Genomic DNA, 19,475 nt, shown 5'->3' on the forward strand with positions numbered 1-19,475 from the left:
CTCTTTAAAACTGTGCCATTAAGTGTATATTGCTTCTCCCTGTTCCTTCTGCCAAAATGCATCATTTCTAATCAAAACATTTTTCCGTAAGTTATTCTGTGAAAAACGACTATCCGTCCTTCCTCTAAAATCCTGGTTCTTTGCAGCAGCTTAAGTACTCAATATATGGGAGAAATATTTGCAAACTAGTTTATTTATTTTAATAGTCTGGAATGCACTGGGATCAGAGACTGAATGTATGATTGCTCTGAATGTGGGAGGGTTATGACGACACAAGTGTAACTCAATTCGCTGGTGGAGTGGGAGTGGGAGCTGGAGCTGGAGTGATTGAGGCGGAGCTGCAGGTTGGGGTTGCAGACACCCCCCCGATAGCTGAGGTTGCAGAAGGTCGGGCCGGTCCCAGGATGCAGTACGCGCTAAAGCTGCGGTTCTACTTCCCCCGAGCGCGCGCCTGGGCGGCCCCTCCGTCTCGCGGTTACCACGGGGACCAAGTAACGACTGTCGGTTCGGAGCCCGAGAGCAACTCGGAACTCTTCCAGGTAGGCCGCGCCTAGAGCCCCGGACTCGCCTGGAGACGTTGGCCCGGGTTCCGTGCAAACGCACAGCATAGCAGGGAAGGAAGGGGGAGGGGAGATTGTGAGCAGGCTCCACCTGTAGAGCAGAGCGTTCTCCTTTCACTGAATTCTGCAGGAAAGGACGTGCACAAGTCGCAGTGACACCACTAGTATAAATGAGCACAAGTTGCATGATCAGTGGTGGCACTGGTTAAAAAAAAATGCTTGACGTTTTGGAGAAGTCTAAGTCATATGTTTCTGTGACCCTTTTTAAAGTCCTTGGGGGGAAAAAAAGAAAGACTTGCATTTATATAGCGCCTTTCACGACCACCGGACGTCCCAAAGCACTTTACAGCCAATTAAGTACTTTTGAAGTGTTGTAGTGTAGGAAATGTGGCAGCCAATTTGCGCACAGCAAGCTGCCACAAACAGCAATGTAATAATGACCAGATAATCTGGTTTTGTCATGTTGATTGAGGGATAAATATTGGCCAGGACACTGGGGATAACTCCCCTGTTTTTCAGAATAGTGCCATGGGATCTGTTACATCCATCTGAGAGCAGACGGAGCTTCGATTTAACGTCTCATCCGAAATACGGCACCTCCGACAGTACAGCACTCCCTCAGCACAGCACTAGTGTCAGTCTAGATTTTTGTGCTCAAGTCCCTGGAGTGGAACTTGAATCCACAACCTTCTGACTCAGAGGCAAGAGTGCTACCCACTGAGCCACAGCTACATTGAACGTGTAGTTGCCACCTAGCTCCATGTTTACTGGTGCTACAAGTGCCAGTTTGAATCCTTCCCACCACAGCACCAAGACTCTGGTCAGAGTCAAGGAATCAAAGAATGATATAGCACAGTAGGAGGCCATTCAGCCCACCATGCCTGTGCCAGCTCCTTGGTCGAGCTATCCAACTAGTCCCACTCCCCCGCTCTTTCCCCATAGCTCTGCAATTTTTTTCCCTTCAAGTATTTATACAATTCCCTTTTGAATGTTACTATTGAACCTGCTTCCACCACCCTTTCAAGCAGAGCATTCCAGATCATAACATCTCATTGTGTAAAAAACAAAATGTTTCCTCATGTCGCCTCTGGTTCTTTTGCCAATCACCTTAAAATCTCTGACCTTGGGTTACTGATCCTTCTGCCACTGGAAATACTCTATCAATACTGTTCATGATTTTGAACACCTCTGTCAAATCTCCACTTAACCTTCTCTGTTTTAAGGAGAACATCTCCAGCTTCTCCAGTCTCCACATAAATGAAGTTCCTCATCCCTGGTACCATTCTAGTAAATCTCTTCTGCACCCTCGCTAAGGCCTCGACATCCTTCCTAAATTGTGGTGCCCAGAATTGGACACAATACTCCAGCTGGGGCCCAACCAATGTTTATAAATGTTTAGCATAACTTCCTTGCTTTTGTATTCTATGCCTCTATTAATAAAGCCAAGGATCCCATGTGCTTTTTGAAACGGCCTTCTCAACTTGTCCTGCCACCTTCAAAGTCTTGTGTACATACACCCCCAGGTCTCTCTGTTCCTGCACCCCATTAAAATTGTACCATTTAGTTTATATTGCCTCTCCTCATTCTTCCTACCAAAATGTATCACTTCACACTTCTCTGCATTAAATTTAATCTGCCATGTGTCTATCCATTTCACCAGTCTGTTTTCCTGAAGTCTGTTACTATTCTCATTCTTTACTACATTTCTGCATTTTGTGGCATCTGCAGACTTTGAAATTATGCCCTGTATACCCATGTCCAGTTCATTAATATATATCAAAAAGAGCAGTCGTCCTAATACTGACCCGTGGGGAACACCACTGTATACTTCGCTCCAATCTAAAAAATAACCATTCACCACTACTCTCTGCTATCTGTCCCTTAGCCAAAGTCACATCCACGCTGCCACTGTCCCTTTAATCCCATGGACTTTTATTATGCTAGCAAGTCTATAATATGGTACTTTGCCAAATGCCTTTTTAAACTCCATATATGTAATGTCCGTGTGTAATTGAGACACGGACTGCAGAAGTTGGTTATAACAGGTGTTTACTGAATGGAGACAAAACTGGAACTACTATACAAAGTTACTACACAGGCTTATATACAGGGGTGGTCACTACTGGTACTGCAGTATACAGGGGCTGCAGAATATAGTTCCTTCTTCAAGGTACATACATTACAATTCCTCCCCTTTTAGCTAAACAGTACATAACATTCGATTAATAATTAAATAACATATTTACAATTACAGTTGCTATATACATTAGCTGAAGTTAATCAATTATAAATTCAGTCTTTGAGGAGGCTTCCTGATTCTGTCCGGATAACGCCTCTTTGGGGTATCAGGTTCTTCTGGCAAAGTTGATTCGGGATCAACGTTGTTGTTTGGTTCATCTGCTTCCAATATCATCGATTCTGAGGTAGATGCAATTGGTACTTCGGTTTCATCACCAGGTGTATAGGATCGTGGTGTAGATTTGACGTTTTCCAGTGACTCTAGAATCTGGTCAGCATGGCGTCTTACAATGCTCTCTCCAACGTCCACGGTATACATTAGAGGTCCTTGCCGTGTGCAGATCGTTCCTGGCTGCCATTTCTCTGTGCGGTAGTCCCGGGCCAAAACTGGTTGACCTATCTTAAAACTCCTGGTCGGCCTTTCATTCATATTCTGAAACTGCCTGTTCTCCACATCTCTTCTGATGTTTGGCTTAACCAAATCCAAGTGGCATCTTAGTCTTTGATTGAAGAGCATCATGGCTGGAGTTTGGTTGGTAACCGCATGTGTCGCATTCCGGTAGGCAAACAAGAAGTTATCCACCTTGTGTTGTAGGGGTATGTCTTCATTACACATTGCCTTGATAGCCTTCTTGAATGTTTGAATGAACCTCTCAGCCAATCCATTGGTGGCTGGATGATATGGGGCGGATGTGTAATGCTTAACACCATTGTTCTTTAAGAACCTCCGGAACTCTTCAGACACAAACTGTGGTCCATTGTCGGAGCAAATCTGTTCAGGCAGCCCATTTCTGGCGAATATGGTTCGTAAGACTGTGATAGTTTTTTCTGTGGTGGTTGAGGACATTTTTATTACCTCTGGCCACTTTGAATGTGCATCCACTGCAATTAAAAACATCGAGTCCATAAATGGACCAGCAAAATCAATGTGCACCCTTTGCCATGGAGATGAGGGCCACTCCCATGGATGTAGAGGGGCTTGTGGAGCGTTTTGGACCTTCTGGCATCCTGTACAGCTCTTGGTCATCTCTTCAATTTCTCTATCGATTCCCGGCCACCACACAAACGCTCTGGCTAAGTTCTTCATTTTTACCCCTCCCAGATGACCCTCATGAAGCTCATTGAGCACTCTATCCTTCAATTTGGGTGGAATTACTACTCTGGATCCACACATCAAGGTTCCTCGGCACACTGACAGCTGTTCTCTTCTCGGCGAGAATGCTGGCAACAGTGGTTCGCCATGTGCTGGCCATCCCTTCACCGTTAAATCATAGACCCTGGAGAGTGTCGGGTCATTTTGTGTTTCCTTTTCTATGTTTGCATTCGTCACAGGTAGACATTCGACTATGGTCGAGTGGAATATCTCCACAGGATCCACTGCAGGTGCTTCTTCCACCGTCGGCAATGGGAGGCGTGACAATCCATCAGCATTCCCATGCTGTTTAGTTACTTTGTACTCGATGTCATATTGGTGTGCCCCTAGGAAAAGGGACCACCTCTGTAGCCGTTGTGCTGTCATTATCGGGACACCCTTCTTAGGGTTGAAAATGGAGACAAGAGGTTGATGATCAGTTAGTAGAGTAAATTTCTGTCCGTGCAGGTAGTGATTGAACTTCTTCACTCCCCACACCAGGCTGAGGGCCTCTCTGTCAATCTGGGCATAGTTAGGCTCGGCTGCAGTTAACGAGCGTGACGCAAAAGCTATCGGCCTCTGAACCATCAAGGGATTTATGTGACAGTACTGCTCCAACGCCGTAGGGAGACGCATCACATGCCAGTCTTATCGGTAGTGATGGGTTGTAGTGAGCCAATACTTCTCAAATCAAATCAACTTTTATTGTCATTGTTAGTGCACAAGTGCAGTACAACGAAATGTAGGCTTGCGGCTCCCGAGAGTGTACATTTAGATTAAGACATTTAAACATTCAACAGACATTTGGCTTGTAATACATTAACATAAACATAACCATAATAAAGTGCATTGGCAGATGTGCAGGCTTTAGAGTTTATTTGTGGAGTTCAGTAGGATGACAGCCCTGGGAAAGAAGCTGTTCCTAAATCTGGTCGTACGGGTGCGAATGCATCTGTAGCGTCTCCCAGATGGCAGGAGGGCGAACAGACTGTGGCTGGGGTGGGTAGGGTCTTTGATGATGGACCGTGACCTCCGTAAACAGCGTTTCTGATATATGTGCTCTATGGTCGGTAGCCGGGTGGCGGTAATGCGTTGGGCAGTTTTGACTACCCGCTGCAGGGCTTTCCGGTCATAGTAGCTACAGCTGCCATACCATACTGTGATACAGTTTGTCAGGATGCTCTCTATTGTGCAGCGGTAAAAGTTAGAGAGCATCAGGGGTGACAGGTTACATCCCTTCAGCCTCCTTAGGAAATATAGGCGCTGCTGGGCCTTCTTCACCAGAGAGGAGGTATTGCGGGACCAGGAGAGGTCTTCCGTGATGTAGACTCCGAGGAACTTAAAGCTGTCCACCCTTTCCACCACAGCCCCATTGATGTGGATGGGGGTGTGACTTCCGCCTTTAGACTTCCTGAAGTCCACAATGATTTCTTTGGTTTTCTTGATGTTAAGGGCCAGGTTGTTATCGGCGCACGACTTCACGAGATGCTGGACCTCCTCCCTGTAGGCTGACTCATCGTTGTTGGTGATCTGGCCTACTACCGTGGTATCATCCGCAAACTTGATGATGGTGTTGGAACCATGAACAGCCACACAGTCGTGGGTGAAGAGGGAGTAGAGGAGGGGGCTCAGCACACATCCTTGTGGGGCCCCCGTGTTCAGGGTCGGGGGGGGAGGTGTCGTTACCTAATTTGGTGTGGAGATGCCGGAGTTGGACTGGGGTGGACAAATGTAAGAAGTCACACAACACCAGGTTATAGTCCAACAGCTTTATTTGAAATCACAAGCTTTCGGAGCGCTGCTCCTTCTTCAGGTGACTGCTGTGATTATCTCTCTGCCGAGGTGTGATAAATGGCAGTTGGAAAGGTTACCTGTAAACATCTGACACGATTCTCTGACTATATAAGCTGTGTCTTTATGCATTTCTCCACTTCACCTGAAGAAGGAGCAGCGCTCCGAAAGCTTGTGATTTCAAATAAAGCTGTTGGACTATAACCTGGTGTTGTGTGACTTCTTGCAGTTACCTAATTTGACAGACTGGAGTCTGTTTGTTAGGAAGTCCAGGGTCCAGTTGCAGAGGGAAGTGTTCAGGCCAAGAGTTTGGAGTTTGGTGGCCAGCTTGTTGGGGACGATAGTGTTGAATGCTGAGCTGTAGTCTATGAACAGCATTCCGATGTAGGTCTCCTTACCATCTAAGTGATTCAGTGCCGAGTGTAGAGCAGTTGTGATTGCATCCTCCGTTGATCTGTTTGCACGATAGGCAAACTGGTGTTGGTCAAGAGAGGTGGGAACACTTCTCTTGAAGTGATCAGGCCTTTACAATTCTGAAAGGCCCGCTTACATTCATCGCTCCATTTCCATGCTACTCCAGTTTGTAGCAGGGCGTTCAGTGGGTGCAGAATTGTGGACAAGTTCGGCAAAAACTTATGGTAGTAATTCACCAATCCGAGGAATGACCTCAGTTGCGACACATTTTCAGGCGCTGGAGCCTTAACTACCGCTTCAATTTTGTCAGGGGACTTATGTAACCCCTCTTCATCAATCACGTGGCCACAATACGATATTTGTTTCTTAAAAAACTCGCACTTGGGGCGATTGGCTCGTAGCCCACGTTCTCTTAGTCTAGTGAGCACCTGCTCTAGGTTGGCAAGGTGTTCACTGTCATTTTCACCTGTCACTAGGATGTCGTCCAAGTAACACAGTCCCCGGAATCCCTTGCAGGACTTGTTCCATCGCTCTTTGCCATATAGGCGGAGCTGATGCTACTCCGAATACCAGTCGATTATACTGGTAAAGACCTTTGTGAGTGTTTATCGTGAGATATTTCCTAGAGGATTCACAGAATCACAGAATCTACAGTGCAGATAGAGGCCATTTCGGCCCATTGAGCCTGCACCGACACATATCCCACCCTATCCCCGTAACCCCACGTATTTAATCCCCTAACACTAAGGGTCAATTTATCATAGCCAAATCAACCTAACCTGCACATCTTTGGACTGTGGGAGGAAACCGGAGCACCCGGAGGAAACCCACGCAGACACGGGGAGAATGTGCAAACTCCACACAGACAGTCGCCCGAGGCCAGATTTGAACCCGGGTCCCTGGCGCTGTGAGGCAACAGTGCTAACCACTATGCCACCATGCCTGTTCAACCTCCATCTGCAAATATGCTTGCGCTAGGTCAATTTTTGTAAAACGTTTCCCTCCAGATAGTGAGGCGAAAATATCTTCTATCCTCGGAAGAGGATACTGTACTGTGTGAAGGACTGGGTTCACAGTCACCTTGAAGTCCCCACAGATGCGAACCTTCCTTGGCTCCTCAGACTTATTGTTTAACGTTTTCTTCATGACAGGAACGATGGGTGTCGCCCACTCGCTCCAGTCTACCTTAGATAACACGCCTGCATTCTCCAGATTCTCCAGCTCTGCCTCGACGGCTGGGCGAATTGCATACGGTACCGGTCTTGCTTTGAAAAACTTGGGAATTGCATTCTCTTCTATTTTTATCGAGGCGGTTACGCCTTTAAGAGTTCCCAGTCCTTGTTGAAATACCTCTTTTTAGCGTTAGCTAAGATTTTTGATAATCGTCCAGGTGTGACGTCGTCATCCTTTTTACCAGCCACAGCCAGTGCCTGAATGGAGTGCCAGTCTAAACTTATCTTTCTGATCCGTTCACGTCCCAATAACGGTGGTCCACCATCTTGCAGTATGTACAGATACAATTTCTGTATTTCCTTGCCGTTGTATTCGACAGGCACCCTTATTTTCCCTCTGGGGTATACTTTCTGCCCCGTATATGTCTTCAAGACAATGGATGTGTCTTTCAAGGGTATGTGTGAGAATAGCCGCTCGTAGTCGCGTCGATTCATGATGGTCAGGGCTGATCCTGTATCCAATTCCATTTTGACTTGGGACCCTGCTATCGTGAGGGTGACCCAAATGGTTCGGTGATCCTCTTTTGCGATTACGTTGTGTAGTTTGAGACAGCTTAGTCTCTTGTTCCCGGATTCACTATCGCTCTTCTGGTCTTCGGAACTACTGTCCGTCATCTTTTGTACTTTCCTGTACTGTTCCTTAGTAGTCTTTTTGTTGTCGTTAGTCTTCTTCCCGGACCTGCCAACTCGTGCAATGTGTCCCATCTTTCCGCATTGCCTGCATGTTTTGTCCTTGAACCAGCAGTCCTTCTGGTCATGGGTTGTTCTGCCGCAGCGATAACATTTTTCAAATCCCCGTGTCATTTCATGGGTGCCGTATTCCTGTGGCTTTTGCTGTATTTCCGCAGCTCCCCTTGCTGCTGCTTCGTACGATACTGCCACGCTGAAAGCCTTATCTAGCGTCAGCTCTTTCTCTGAGAGTAACCTCTTCTGGGTTCCTTCACTCAGGAGTCCACAGACAAATTTGTCCCGTAGGGTATCTGCCAGTCCTGCTCCGAACTGGCAGTGCATTGATAGCTTGCGTAGTTCCGTAAGGTAATCAGCATTGCTCTCATCTTTATGCTGATTTCTCTTGTGGAATTTAAATCTTTCTGCTATCAGCAGCAGTGCAGGATTTAGGTGTTCCTGTAGGATATCAACAATTTCGTTAAAACTCTTCCCCATCGGTTTGACTGGAGTGATCAGGTTCCGCAATAGGCCGTACGTTCTTGCGCCCATTAAGTTTAGTAGTACCGATGCCTTTTTCTCATCGGCTACTTCATTTGCCTTGCAATATACTTTGACTCTTTCCACATATGTGGTCCAGTCTTCTATTTCATTATCAAAGGCAGTGATATTGCCAGTCTTCGGCATCTTGGAGATCTAAGATGGCGCCTCCCGCGCTTTGCCTTCTTCTCCGATTGAACAAAATGGCGCCTCCCGCGCTTTGCCTTCTTCCCCGATTGAACAAAATGGCGCCTCCCGCGCTTTGCCTTCTTCCCCGCTGGATTAAGATGGCGCTTCCCGCGCTTTCTGTCTTTTCCGCTGCTGCCAGCACTGTTGCTGGCGTTTTTATGCCTTGATGGCGACGCCCTATGGTCTTCACGCGCTTGCCCCCGCGCTGCTGCCAACGCCGCTCTCCGCGGTCCCCGTGGCAAACTGCAGCTCCTCACGGCTTTCTGCGCTTCTAACTTCTTTTTCCTTTATTTTAATTACTGTTCTCGTCGTCAGAGCAGACCCTATGGGACACTTTCCTCCCTCTTCTCGGGTCTGTACGCTGCCCGGCTTCATAGCACCGGCCACACCCTGTGTGCTCCACCCTCTCTCCTCTTTCCCGACAACGCTGCTCGGCCCCGTTGAAAAGCCACCTGATCGAGCTCTAGCCCGCCGCAGCCCAGGAAGGATCGGTGTACTACCTGCCACCAGCCCGATTAGCTGGAACACCATAGACTGGAGAACCAAGCCCAGCTTTCGACAGCCTCTCCTGCAAATCTTCGAATTCGATGAATCAGAGGGCGGTTGCCCACGGTCGATGCCCGTTTCCTCTGTCTGATTTTTTTTTTCTTTTTGGATTTCTTCCTTCTGGCTTCGACCTCCAATAACTTCACTTCAGGGATGGATCCCCGTGAGGTGGTGCAGAACTGTAGGTAAGTTCGGATCTGTTCGTCGCCAATGTAATGTCCGTGTGTAATTGAGACACGGACTGCAGAAGTTGGTTATAACAGGTGTTTACTGACTGGAGATAAAACTGGAACTACTATACAAAGTTACTACACAGGCTTATATACAGGGGTGGTCACTACTGGTACTGCAGTATACAGGGGCTGCAGAATATAGTTCCTTCTTCCAGGTACATACACTACAATATACACTATCAACCGCACTACCCTCATCAAACCCCGCCCATTACTTCATCAAAGACCTCAATCAAGTTAGTCAAACACGATTTGCCTTTAACAAATCTGTGCTGACTTTCATTTATTAGCCCATACCTTTCCAAATGCCAATTCATTTTATCCTGGATTATTGTCTTTAAATGTTTCTCCACCACTGATGTTAAGCTGACTGGCCTGTATTTGCCGGTTTATCCCTCTCCCCTTTTTTAATGTAACATTTGCAATCCTCCAGTCCTCTTCCATCACTGTCTAAGGAGGATTGGAAGATTGTGGCAGATCCTTCGTAATTTCAACCCTTACTTCCTCAGTAACCTAAGATGCATCCCATCCGGACTTTACTACTTTGAGGACTGCCAACCTTTTAAGTACCTCTTTATCTATTTTTATCCTATACAATTTCTCTACTACCTCCTCCTTTGCTATGACATTGGCAGCATCCTCTTCTTTAGTGAAGACAGTATCTCAGCCATGCCCTCTGCCTCCGCACTCCTTTTTGATCCCTAATCACACATCCTTGATGGGTGCCACTATGCAACGCTATCCTTCCTTGATCTCAGTGGCCTTTGACCCTGGTGATCACGCCACTGCTTCTCCTCTATGGTCCAGTTCTGTGGGTCTGCTCTCACTTGGTTCCACGCCATCCTACTTGCTCCAACGTAGGCAGCATATCTCAAGCAACAACTTCTGAACCCAGTCCCCCACACTTGCCTCTGGAATACCCCAATGCTCTATCCTGTTTCTTATTTATATGTAGTCCCTTGATGACATCTGCGGGCAAGGATTCGGTTTCCAAACGACGCCCAGTTTTACCTATCTACCTTCACCCTTGACACCACGACTACTTCTACTTCAGTGGAAACTCGATATCCAGTCATGAATTAGCCACAACTTCCTTAAGTTGAAAGTTGTGTTGACCAAAACCATCTACAGGAAACTTTGGTTTATCCGGAGGTTAACTGTCCGGAATGCTCGAGCCACCGGCAAAAATCAGGAGCCGTTTCGTTAGTTTTTTTTTCACCAGTCAGGCTCTGCAAGGTCTCGCTGAAGCTGTTGCTAAGCTACAGAGACGCTTGCAAGGTACGGCCGACTGTTTAGAAGCTGTTGCTAAGCAACAGGGTTTGTTGCCAGATACGGAGCTCAAAATCTCCGTATGTTTCAACATTAGTGCTGGTTTGTCCGGCAGTTTTGATGGGACGGCAACAGCTTGGTCCCGTCGGTGCCGGATAGCACAAAGTTTCCTGTAATACAGGTAGACTATCCTTTATCCGAAAACCTCGGGACCAGCCGAGTTTCGGATAAAGGAGAATTTCGGATTTCGGAAGGTGGGTCGGCGGGGGGTCGTGCGCACGACTTACGCTGACGCTCAGCGTAAGTCAGTCGGGGTCGGCGGGGGTCGGGGCCGGCGGGGTACGCGGGGCTGGCGGGGTCCGCGGGGGGGTCGGCGGTTGTCGGGGCTGGTGGGGTCCGCGGGGGGGTCGGCGGTTGTCGGGGCTGGCGGGGTCGGCGGTTGTCGGGGCTGGCGGGGTCCGCGGGGGGGTCGGCGGTTGTCGGGGCTGGCGGGGTCCGCGGGGGGGTCGGCGGTTGTCGGGGCTGGCGGGGTCCGCGGGGGGGTTCGGGGCTGGCGGGGCCGGCGGGGGGGTCGGCGGCTGGCGGGGTCCGCCGGCGGTTGTCGGGGCCAGCGGGGTCCGCGGGGGGGGGGGTCGGCGGTTGTCGGGGCTGGCGGGGTCGGCGGCTGGCGGGGGGTCGTGCGCACGACTTACCCTTTATCCGAACTTCCGCAACCGGAACCCTCTAAAAACCTAAGGTTTTTTCGTTCAGCGTAAGTCGTACGCACGACTTACGCTGAACGAAAAAACCTTCGGTTTTTAGAGGGTTTCGGTTTTCGGAAGTCCGGATAAAGGGTAGTCTACCTGTACCATTAAAAACTCTTCTTGGTTGCTTGCTCAGTCTGAATCAGATAGTGTGTAACCTTGCTACGAAGCTTGACCCTGAGCTGAGCTCAAACCCCATATCCTATCCACCCTCAAGATCGCTTATTTCTATCTCTGTAAGGTAGCCTGCCTCCATCCTTATCTCATTCTCACTATTGCTGAAACCATTATTTATGCTTTATCAGTCCAGACCTGACTTTTCTGACTCCCTGTTTGCTAGTCTCCCGCTTCCTTACCCTACACAAACTCCAACATCTCCAAAACTCTACAGCCCATCTTCTGTCCCGCACAAAGTATCACTCCCATCCTCACTGACCTCCATTGGCTCCATTTCTCCCCAGTTCATCAAATTCAAAATCTTTTTTACCAAACCTTTGTGGCCTTGCCCTGTATCTCTGCAACCTCCACCAGCCCGATATCCTTGCCCATGCCCTTCAGCCACCTGACTGGCCATTTGTGTATTCCTCACACTGCTCTACCATTGGTGGCAGAGCTTTCAGCAGTCTCATCCCCCCCCCCCCCTTCTCTGAAACTGCCTACCGCAATCCCTTCATCTTGCTACTTCTCTTCCTGTCTTTAAAGTCTTCTTGAAGCTTATTTCAACCATGCTTTTGGTCATCTCCTCTAACTCTCCAGTACTTCTTATTTGTTTCTTTATGAAGCACCTTGGGACATTCTATGTTAAAAGCACTACATCAATGCATGTTGTTGCTCTGCAGAGAGTAGGTGGTAATCGGTGTTCTGCAGATCACCTTGGGTATTGTATGATAACTTATTCATCCATGCTACAAAGCCAAGGAAAGTCTTCCTGGTGCAGTTAGCTGTTCTGCAAAGTGCTTTAGACATGAGTTGTCATGGATTTTATTCCCAACTTTTGTATCTGATGAAAATGTTACAATAAAAACATGTTCAGTCTTTCAAAATGGCATGGTAGGATGGGGAAATGCCTTATAACACTTTACTAGGATTGATAATAAGTGTTCAATGATAGTGTTGCTAATCAAGATTGTAATGGAGGTTTTTGACATTTTTAACCAAAAGTCAAAATCAACTCCATGGTATCAAAGCCATTTTATAGAGGTATGTACAGGCCTTGTATTGTACCAAATACTACTTTGATCATCTCCCACTGTTCATCTGTAGTTTTGTCCATTACCCGTTTGACCAGTTTACTGTGCTCAATTTCTGCCTCATCCCGTCAGCCTTACCTAAATTTAATACCTTGATCTGTGACTCACCCTTCACCCTCTCAAAAGCTAATATCAAATTCAGTCATGTTATGGTGACTGTTAGCTAGGTGTTCCATTACCTTTATTATTGACTAATTCTGGCTCATTACTCATCACTAAATTTAGTATGGCCTGTCCTCTTGTTGATTCAAGAACATATTGTTCCTGAAAGCTGTCTCGAATATACTGAAGACGTTTGCTGCCTTTGGGACTTGAGCTGTTCTGCTTCTCCCAGTCTATGTGAAAATTAAAGTCTCCCATTGTAACCACCCTGCTTTTGCAACAAGTTTCTCTGATCGCCATATTTATGCATCCATCTACTTCTTCACTGCTATCAGGAGGACTGTGAACAACTCCCACTAAAGTCTTGCATCTTTTTCTGTTCCTCAGTTGTTGCCTGAGAGTTTTACTGCCTGCTCACCCTTGCTGATATCCCCTCTTTCTAGTGCTGTAATAATGTCTTTTATCAACATTGCTGCTAATCCTTTGCCAATTTCCCTGTCCTTTCTAAAGACTTTATAACCTGTGTACACTTTGACCAGTTCCATGGGCGCTGGAACCAAAGAGGCCTGCCAATGGTAAGTGTCAAATTATCACCCACCGCCCACCCCCCTGCATCTTACCTTGCTGGCAGCTGCCTTGGCTCAGTCTTGGGGCCTCAATCTGCGCTCCACCCATCGGTTGCCCAGAAGTCCGAATTGACCCCATGGCATCAAAGCCATTTTATAGAATATTTTCCCTTGCACAGTTTTGGTATGTAGTTCAACAATCTATTGGTTTTGCACTGGTTGGACATGTTGAGAATCAAGTCTACCAAGACTCCTTCAACTTCATCCTTAGCCATTTCAACACCATTCATGCAATAAATGTGTGGCTTATTTTTTTCCTATGTGGAGTACTTTACATTTGTCTACATAAAATTTCATCTATTGCTGTACACACTTACATTTAATGTAACTAAAAGGCTTTGGCGTGTAACTTTATACTGTATCTTGGGGCTTTCTATAGTCCTTTGGGATGACACTTCATCAAAAATCGAGGAGGCTGGTTGAGCAGGACCTTCTTCTGAATCCATGTTGACTGCTGTTTGCTAGGTTATTATTGTACTAATGATCCTCAGGTTTACTCCTGATTCATTTCACTATTTTACATGGAATGGAAGTAAGACTAATGGGCCTGTAGTTGACTGTGTCTATTATACCCACTTGGCAAAATAAGCAAAATCCTGTAGATGCTGGAAATCTGAAACAAAAACAGAAAACAAATCTGGGAACACACAACAGATCAATCAGCAACTGTGGAGAGGAGTCTACATTTTCGATTGCATATCCATCTGCAGTACTGAAATGTATACCATCTGTTCTCTCTGTAGATGCTGAATGACCTGCTGTGCTTCCAGCATTCTTGTTTTGTAAATCCATTTGTATTGGCCTCGATTACTGTGGAATAATCTTTTGCATGTTCAACTTACCTTGTGGCTAGAAATGGATGTTGAAGATGTGAATTACTGTGAAAGGAGTAGAGGAAAAATAGAAGTACAAAATAACAATGCGTACTCTCACAAATCTTTGTTTATCTTCAAGGAAAATCATGAACGAATGAAGATACTAGTTACAGAATTGAATGAACGAGCAGAGAAAATCAGATTGGGTGAGTGTTTGAGAGAATAATGTTAAACTGACTCATTAGTGATTGCTTTCCCACATTTTTTTTGTCAACGTTAACAATTCTCACCAAAATAAGTAAGTTTACCACAAAGTGTGATTTTTTTTTTTTAACATCCAATTTTTTTGGGGCTCAGTTATTAGTAACTTGTCTCCGAATTAGAAGGTTGTGGGTTCACGTTTCACTCCACCACATTATGTGGGTTGACACTTCAGTGCGGTACTGAGGGAGTACTGCATTGTCAGAGGCACTGTTTTTCAGATGAGGCATTAAGCCGAGGTCCTGACTACCTGTTTAGATGAATGTAAAAGATTCTGTGGCACTCTTGGAAGATCCTTGACCAATACTTCTCCCTCGAGCAATGCCACCATTTTGTGGGACCTTGCTGTATGCAAATGTCAATTTGTTCTTTTGGATTTGCTGAATTTAACTTATTACTCACCACCAGTCAACTATGATGCCCTGGTAAACTGCAGATTGCTCTAAATTAGAACTGTTCCAGTTCAGTTAAAATTCCATCTTCAACTAACCAAGACTAGAACAAATAAAATCAGCACAACTTTCTGGCTTTGAAGGCATCTGGCTGGAGACTAATAAAGCTAGTTTGGGTTCTAGATATCACATCACAGGTGCATTTCAGTTTGACTCAGTTGGCAACACTCTTCCCTTTGAGTCAGAAGGTCGTGGGTTCAAGCCTCACTCCAGGACCTGAGCACATAAGTCTGACACTCCAGTGTAGAACTGAGGAAGTGATGCATTGTCAAAGGTCCTTTGGTTGAACTTTTTAATTATTTATTCAAAAAGTCCTTCCAGGCATTTTGTGATGTAACTGTACAGTTTTGTTACACGATACTCTCAGTCAATGACACAATTGAGCTTGTTCTTACTGGTCAGAGTAAGCTTTGGGAGGGGAGGGGGTGGGGGACAGGGTAATTTAGTGACATCCCTAAGATTCAACTGAGTCAGGAAGACTTCGAGTCCTGCCTGCACTGGGGGTGTTGCAAGATTGGGTCACTGCCCTGTGTGAGGCTTTCGGGACCTAATTGAACAGAAGAGAATCCTTGATAGCTTGGGACTGCATTATCAGTTAACCCATTCTTGTCGTCTTGTGGGGCAATCTGGATATGTGGCTGGGTAGAGTAGGTGTTAATAATTTAACTTCTGCCTTCGATATTCTCTTGGGTACAGTAGTGCTGGTGATTACCGTAAGCAGTCTGAGCATCTTCTATTTAGGGTGTGTGTCTGTACTGCCCAATATCTAACCACACGATAGTGTAACCCAGTGATATAACAATAGGACCTGAACTGGATATCGCACCTTTTGAATGTGCCATCAGGTGCGCTTCTTCAGTCTTTTTGAAGGCAGCTAAGAAACATTGGGTAAGATGAGGCCAAATGCGAATCGATATGATTGATCGCACAGTGTGGGCATACAAGGAGTGCATCATAAACAGAGTGTAAAAGTTGGGAATTTGGTAAGTTGGGAAGTTAGTCAACAGTTAACAGAAATTACCTGTCAATGGCAGGTAACAGTTATCAGTCAATCAGCTGTAAGTAAATTGCCTGAATAGGTGCTAATTACTGTGAGCAGCAAGCTGAGTGAGCACTTGTAACTTCGGTGTGGATCGAAAAGGTATATAAAAATAAAAAGTTATCTGCTGATGCACTGAGTGGCATAAATGGAGTGCATCATAAACAGAGTGTAAAAAGTTGGGAATTTGGTGCAGTGGGGGAAGGAGGTGCTGATTTCTGCCTCCAATACTTGTAGTGGTTCATGTTACAGGTAAATATTTAATTTAATCTACCTATAACTTAAACTAGATCAAGTAATGAGTTAAAAAACTAAGCTAAGTTGCTTAAATATATAAACTTTCATTAATTAAATAAATAAAAGAAGATTCGATAGGGACGGCAGTGCAGGAGGTCTCAACTGCAGCACGTGGGAGTTTGAGGAGAGCATCGCACTCCCAGACAACCACATCTGCACTAAGTGTCTGCATCTCGAGGAATTTCAGCTCAGTGTTGTTGAACTGGAGTTCGAGGTGCAGTCATTGTGGGGCATCAGGGAGGGGGAGACACTTTGATCTAGGAGGCATTCACGCCCCTTAGATTAGGAAGTGGTACAGGTCTGGATAGTGGTCGTGGACAGGAGGGTGTGACTGTGAGTCAGGCAGGTAAGGGGACCCCAGGTGCAGGGCTGGAGGAGCCTCGGCCTTTGCCATTATCCAACAGGTACGAGGTTCTTGCAGCCGGTGTGGATGAGGGCAAAGCCTGCAGGCTGGATGAGTAAACTGACCACGGCACCGTGGTACAAGAGGCCATTAAAGTGGGGGGTGTGAAAAGGAATTTGGTAGTGGTAGGGGACAGTATAGTCAGGGGGATTGATACTATTCTCTGTAGCCATGACTGGGAGTTCCAAAGGTTGTGTTGCCTGCCCGGGGCAAGCGTTAAGGACATCTCCTCGCGGCTGGAGAAAAACTTGGAGTGGGGGGGAGGATCCAGTTGTTGTGGTCCATGTGGGAATCAACGACATAGGTGGAACCAACGACATAGGTAGAACTAGGAATGATGTTCTGCTGAGGGAGTTTGAGGAGCTCAGGTCCAAATTAGTAAGCAGAACCTATGGACTACTATCTGAGACACGTGCAAATTGGCATAGGGTCAAACAGATCAGAGAGAGGTGTGAGAGAGGGGGGTGGGGCACTGGCACCAGCACTGGGGAAAGAGGGAGTGCTGGTAAATTAAAAGGGGGGGGGGTGGGTGGCGGAGGGTTCAGGTGAGGGAAAATGTATTAAATAATGAGAGAAATCAAGGCCATAGAGCAGTGTAGCAATTTGGGTAAAGATAAGCAGGAGGGGTCAGAGTTTAACAGTAATAGTGCACCAGTGAATAAGGTCAAATCAGGGAAAAATGGTATAAGTTAAAATTAAAGGTGCTTTATCTGAATGCATGAAGCATTTGTAACAAGATAGACAAATTAAGGGCACAAATAGAGATAAATGGGTTTGATCTAATAGCCATTACAGAGACATGGTTGTATGGTGACCAAAGTTGGGAACTAAATATTCCAGGGTACTTGATGTTTTGAAAAGACAGACAAAATGGAAAAGTGGGGGGAGGGTAGCCGTGATAATAAAGGATGACATAAGGACAGTAGTGAGGAATGAACTTGGCTTGGAAGAGCAGGAAGTGGAATCGGTAGTGGAGATAAGAAATAACATGGGGCAGAAAACACTGGTTGCAGTAGTTTATAGGCCCCCTAACAGTAGCTATATTGTTGGACAGAGTATTAATCAAGAAATAAGAGGAGCTTGTAACAAAGGTAATGCAATAATCATGGAGGACTTTAATTTTTATATATACTGGACAAATCAAATTGGCAAAATTAGTTTGGAGGACGAGTTGGAATGCATGGAATGTTGAGACAGTTTCCTAGAGCAATACATCATGGAACCAACTAGAGAAGAGGCTATTTTAGGTCTTGTCTTGTGTAATGAGACAGGGTTAATTAGTGATTTCATAGTAAGGGATCCTCTGGGGAAGAATGATCATAATATGATAGAATTTCACATTGGGTTTGAGAGTGATGTACTTAAGTACGAAACTAGAGTATTAACCTTGTATAAAGCCAATTATATAGGTATGAAGGGCGAGTTGGCTAAAGTAGATTGGAAAATTAGATTAAAAGGTATGACGGTAGATAAGCAATAGTGAACATTTAAAGAAATATTTCATAATTCTCAATGAATATATATTCCATTGAGAAATAAAATCTCCACGGGAAAAGTGATCCATCCGTGGTTAACTAAAGAGGTTAAGGATAGTATTAGATTAAAAGAAGAGGCTTGTAAAGTTGCCAAGAAGTGTAGTAAGCCTGATGATCAAAAAATTGATAAGGATGGAAAAAATAGAATGAGAGTAAGCTAGCAAGAAAAAGAAAAACAGAATGTAAGATCTTCTAAAAAGGAAGAGAGTAGCAAAAGTAAACGTGGGTCCCTTAGAAGCTGAGACAGGAGAAATTATAATGGGGAAATAAGGAAATTGCAGGCACGCTAAACAAATATTTTGTATCTGTCTTCACAGTAGAAGACACAAAAAATATACCAGAAACAGTGGGGAGCCAAGGGTCTAATGAGAGTGAGAAACAAAGTAATTAATATTAGTAAAGAAATTCTAGAATGGTCCCAGTGGATTGAAAGGCCTTTATTGTAAGGGGGTTGGAGTACAAGAGTAAGGAAGTCTTGCTGCAGTTGTACAGGGTTTTGGTGAGACCACTCCTGGAGTACTGTGCACAGTTTTGGTCTCTGTACCTAAGGAAGGATGTACTTGCCTTAGAGGGGGTGCAACGAAGGTTCACTAAATTAATTCCTGGGAGGAGAAGGTTGTCCTGTGAGAAGAGATAGAGTTGAATGGGCCTCTACTCTGGAGTTTAGAAGAATGAGAGGTGATCTCATTGAAACATACAAGATTCTGAGAGGGCTTGACAGGGTAGATGCTGAGAGGCTATATTCCCTGGCTGGAGAGTCTAGAACTAGGGGGCATAGTCTCAGGATAAGGGCTGTGAATGCTCAGTCATTGAGTATATTCAAGGCTCAAATCGATAGATTTTTGGACTCTAAAGAAATAACATGGGGATTGGGCGGGGAAGTGCTTTTGCGATGAAAGATCAGCCATGATCTTATTGAATGGCGGAGCAGGCTCGAGGGGCCGTATGGCCTATTCCTGCTCCTATTTCTTATGTTAAGAAGCTTTATTTCACAGACCGCAATTGAACAAGTGCAGCAACAGTCAAAGTAAATTCTACTTCCTGAACATATGGGACAAAAGTAATAAACTACACACCCTGTCCAACTAATGGGCTGGCTGACTTGTTTCTGACATTACCTTCCATTCAGTGATGCGCAGGCT

The 19,475-nt window shown here is 45.7% G+C and overlaps 1 protein-coding gene across 2 annotated transcripts in view; it reads left to right on the top strand.

Moving 5' to 3' along the window:
- The first annotated feature begins 314 nt into the window (after positions 1-314).
- Positions 315-19,475, top strand: part of mccc2 (methylcrotonyl-CoA carboxylase subunit 2) — a 221,402-nt gene continuing 202,241 nt past the window's right edge. The window contains exons 1-2 of one of the 2 annotated variants that reach the window (XM_085989936.1): positions 315-539; positions 14,486-14,552. In XM_085989936.1, coding sequence (XP_085846062.1) covers positions 405-539; positions 14,486-14,552 — 202 coding nt within the window. In that variant the 5' untranslated portion in view covers positions 315-404. The remainder of the gene's footprint in view (positions 540-14,485; positions 14,553-19,475) is intronic. The other variant, XM_085989927.1, reaches the window with a different exon arrangement.

This window comes from Somniosus microcephalus, chromosome 1 (genome assembly GCF_052327205.1).
Source record: "Somniosus microcephalus isolate GS21.2 chromosome 1, FLI_Smic_1.0, whole genome shotgun sequence".
NCBI classification, from domain to species: Eukaryota; Metazoa; Chordata; class Chondrichthyes; order Squaliformes; family Somniosidae; genus Somniosus; species Somniosus microcephalus.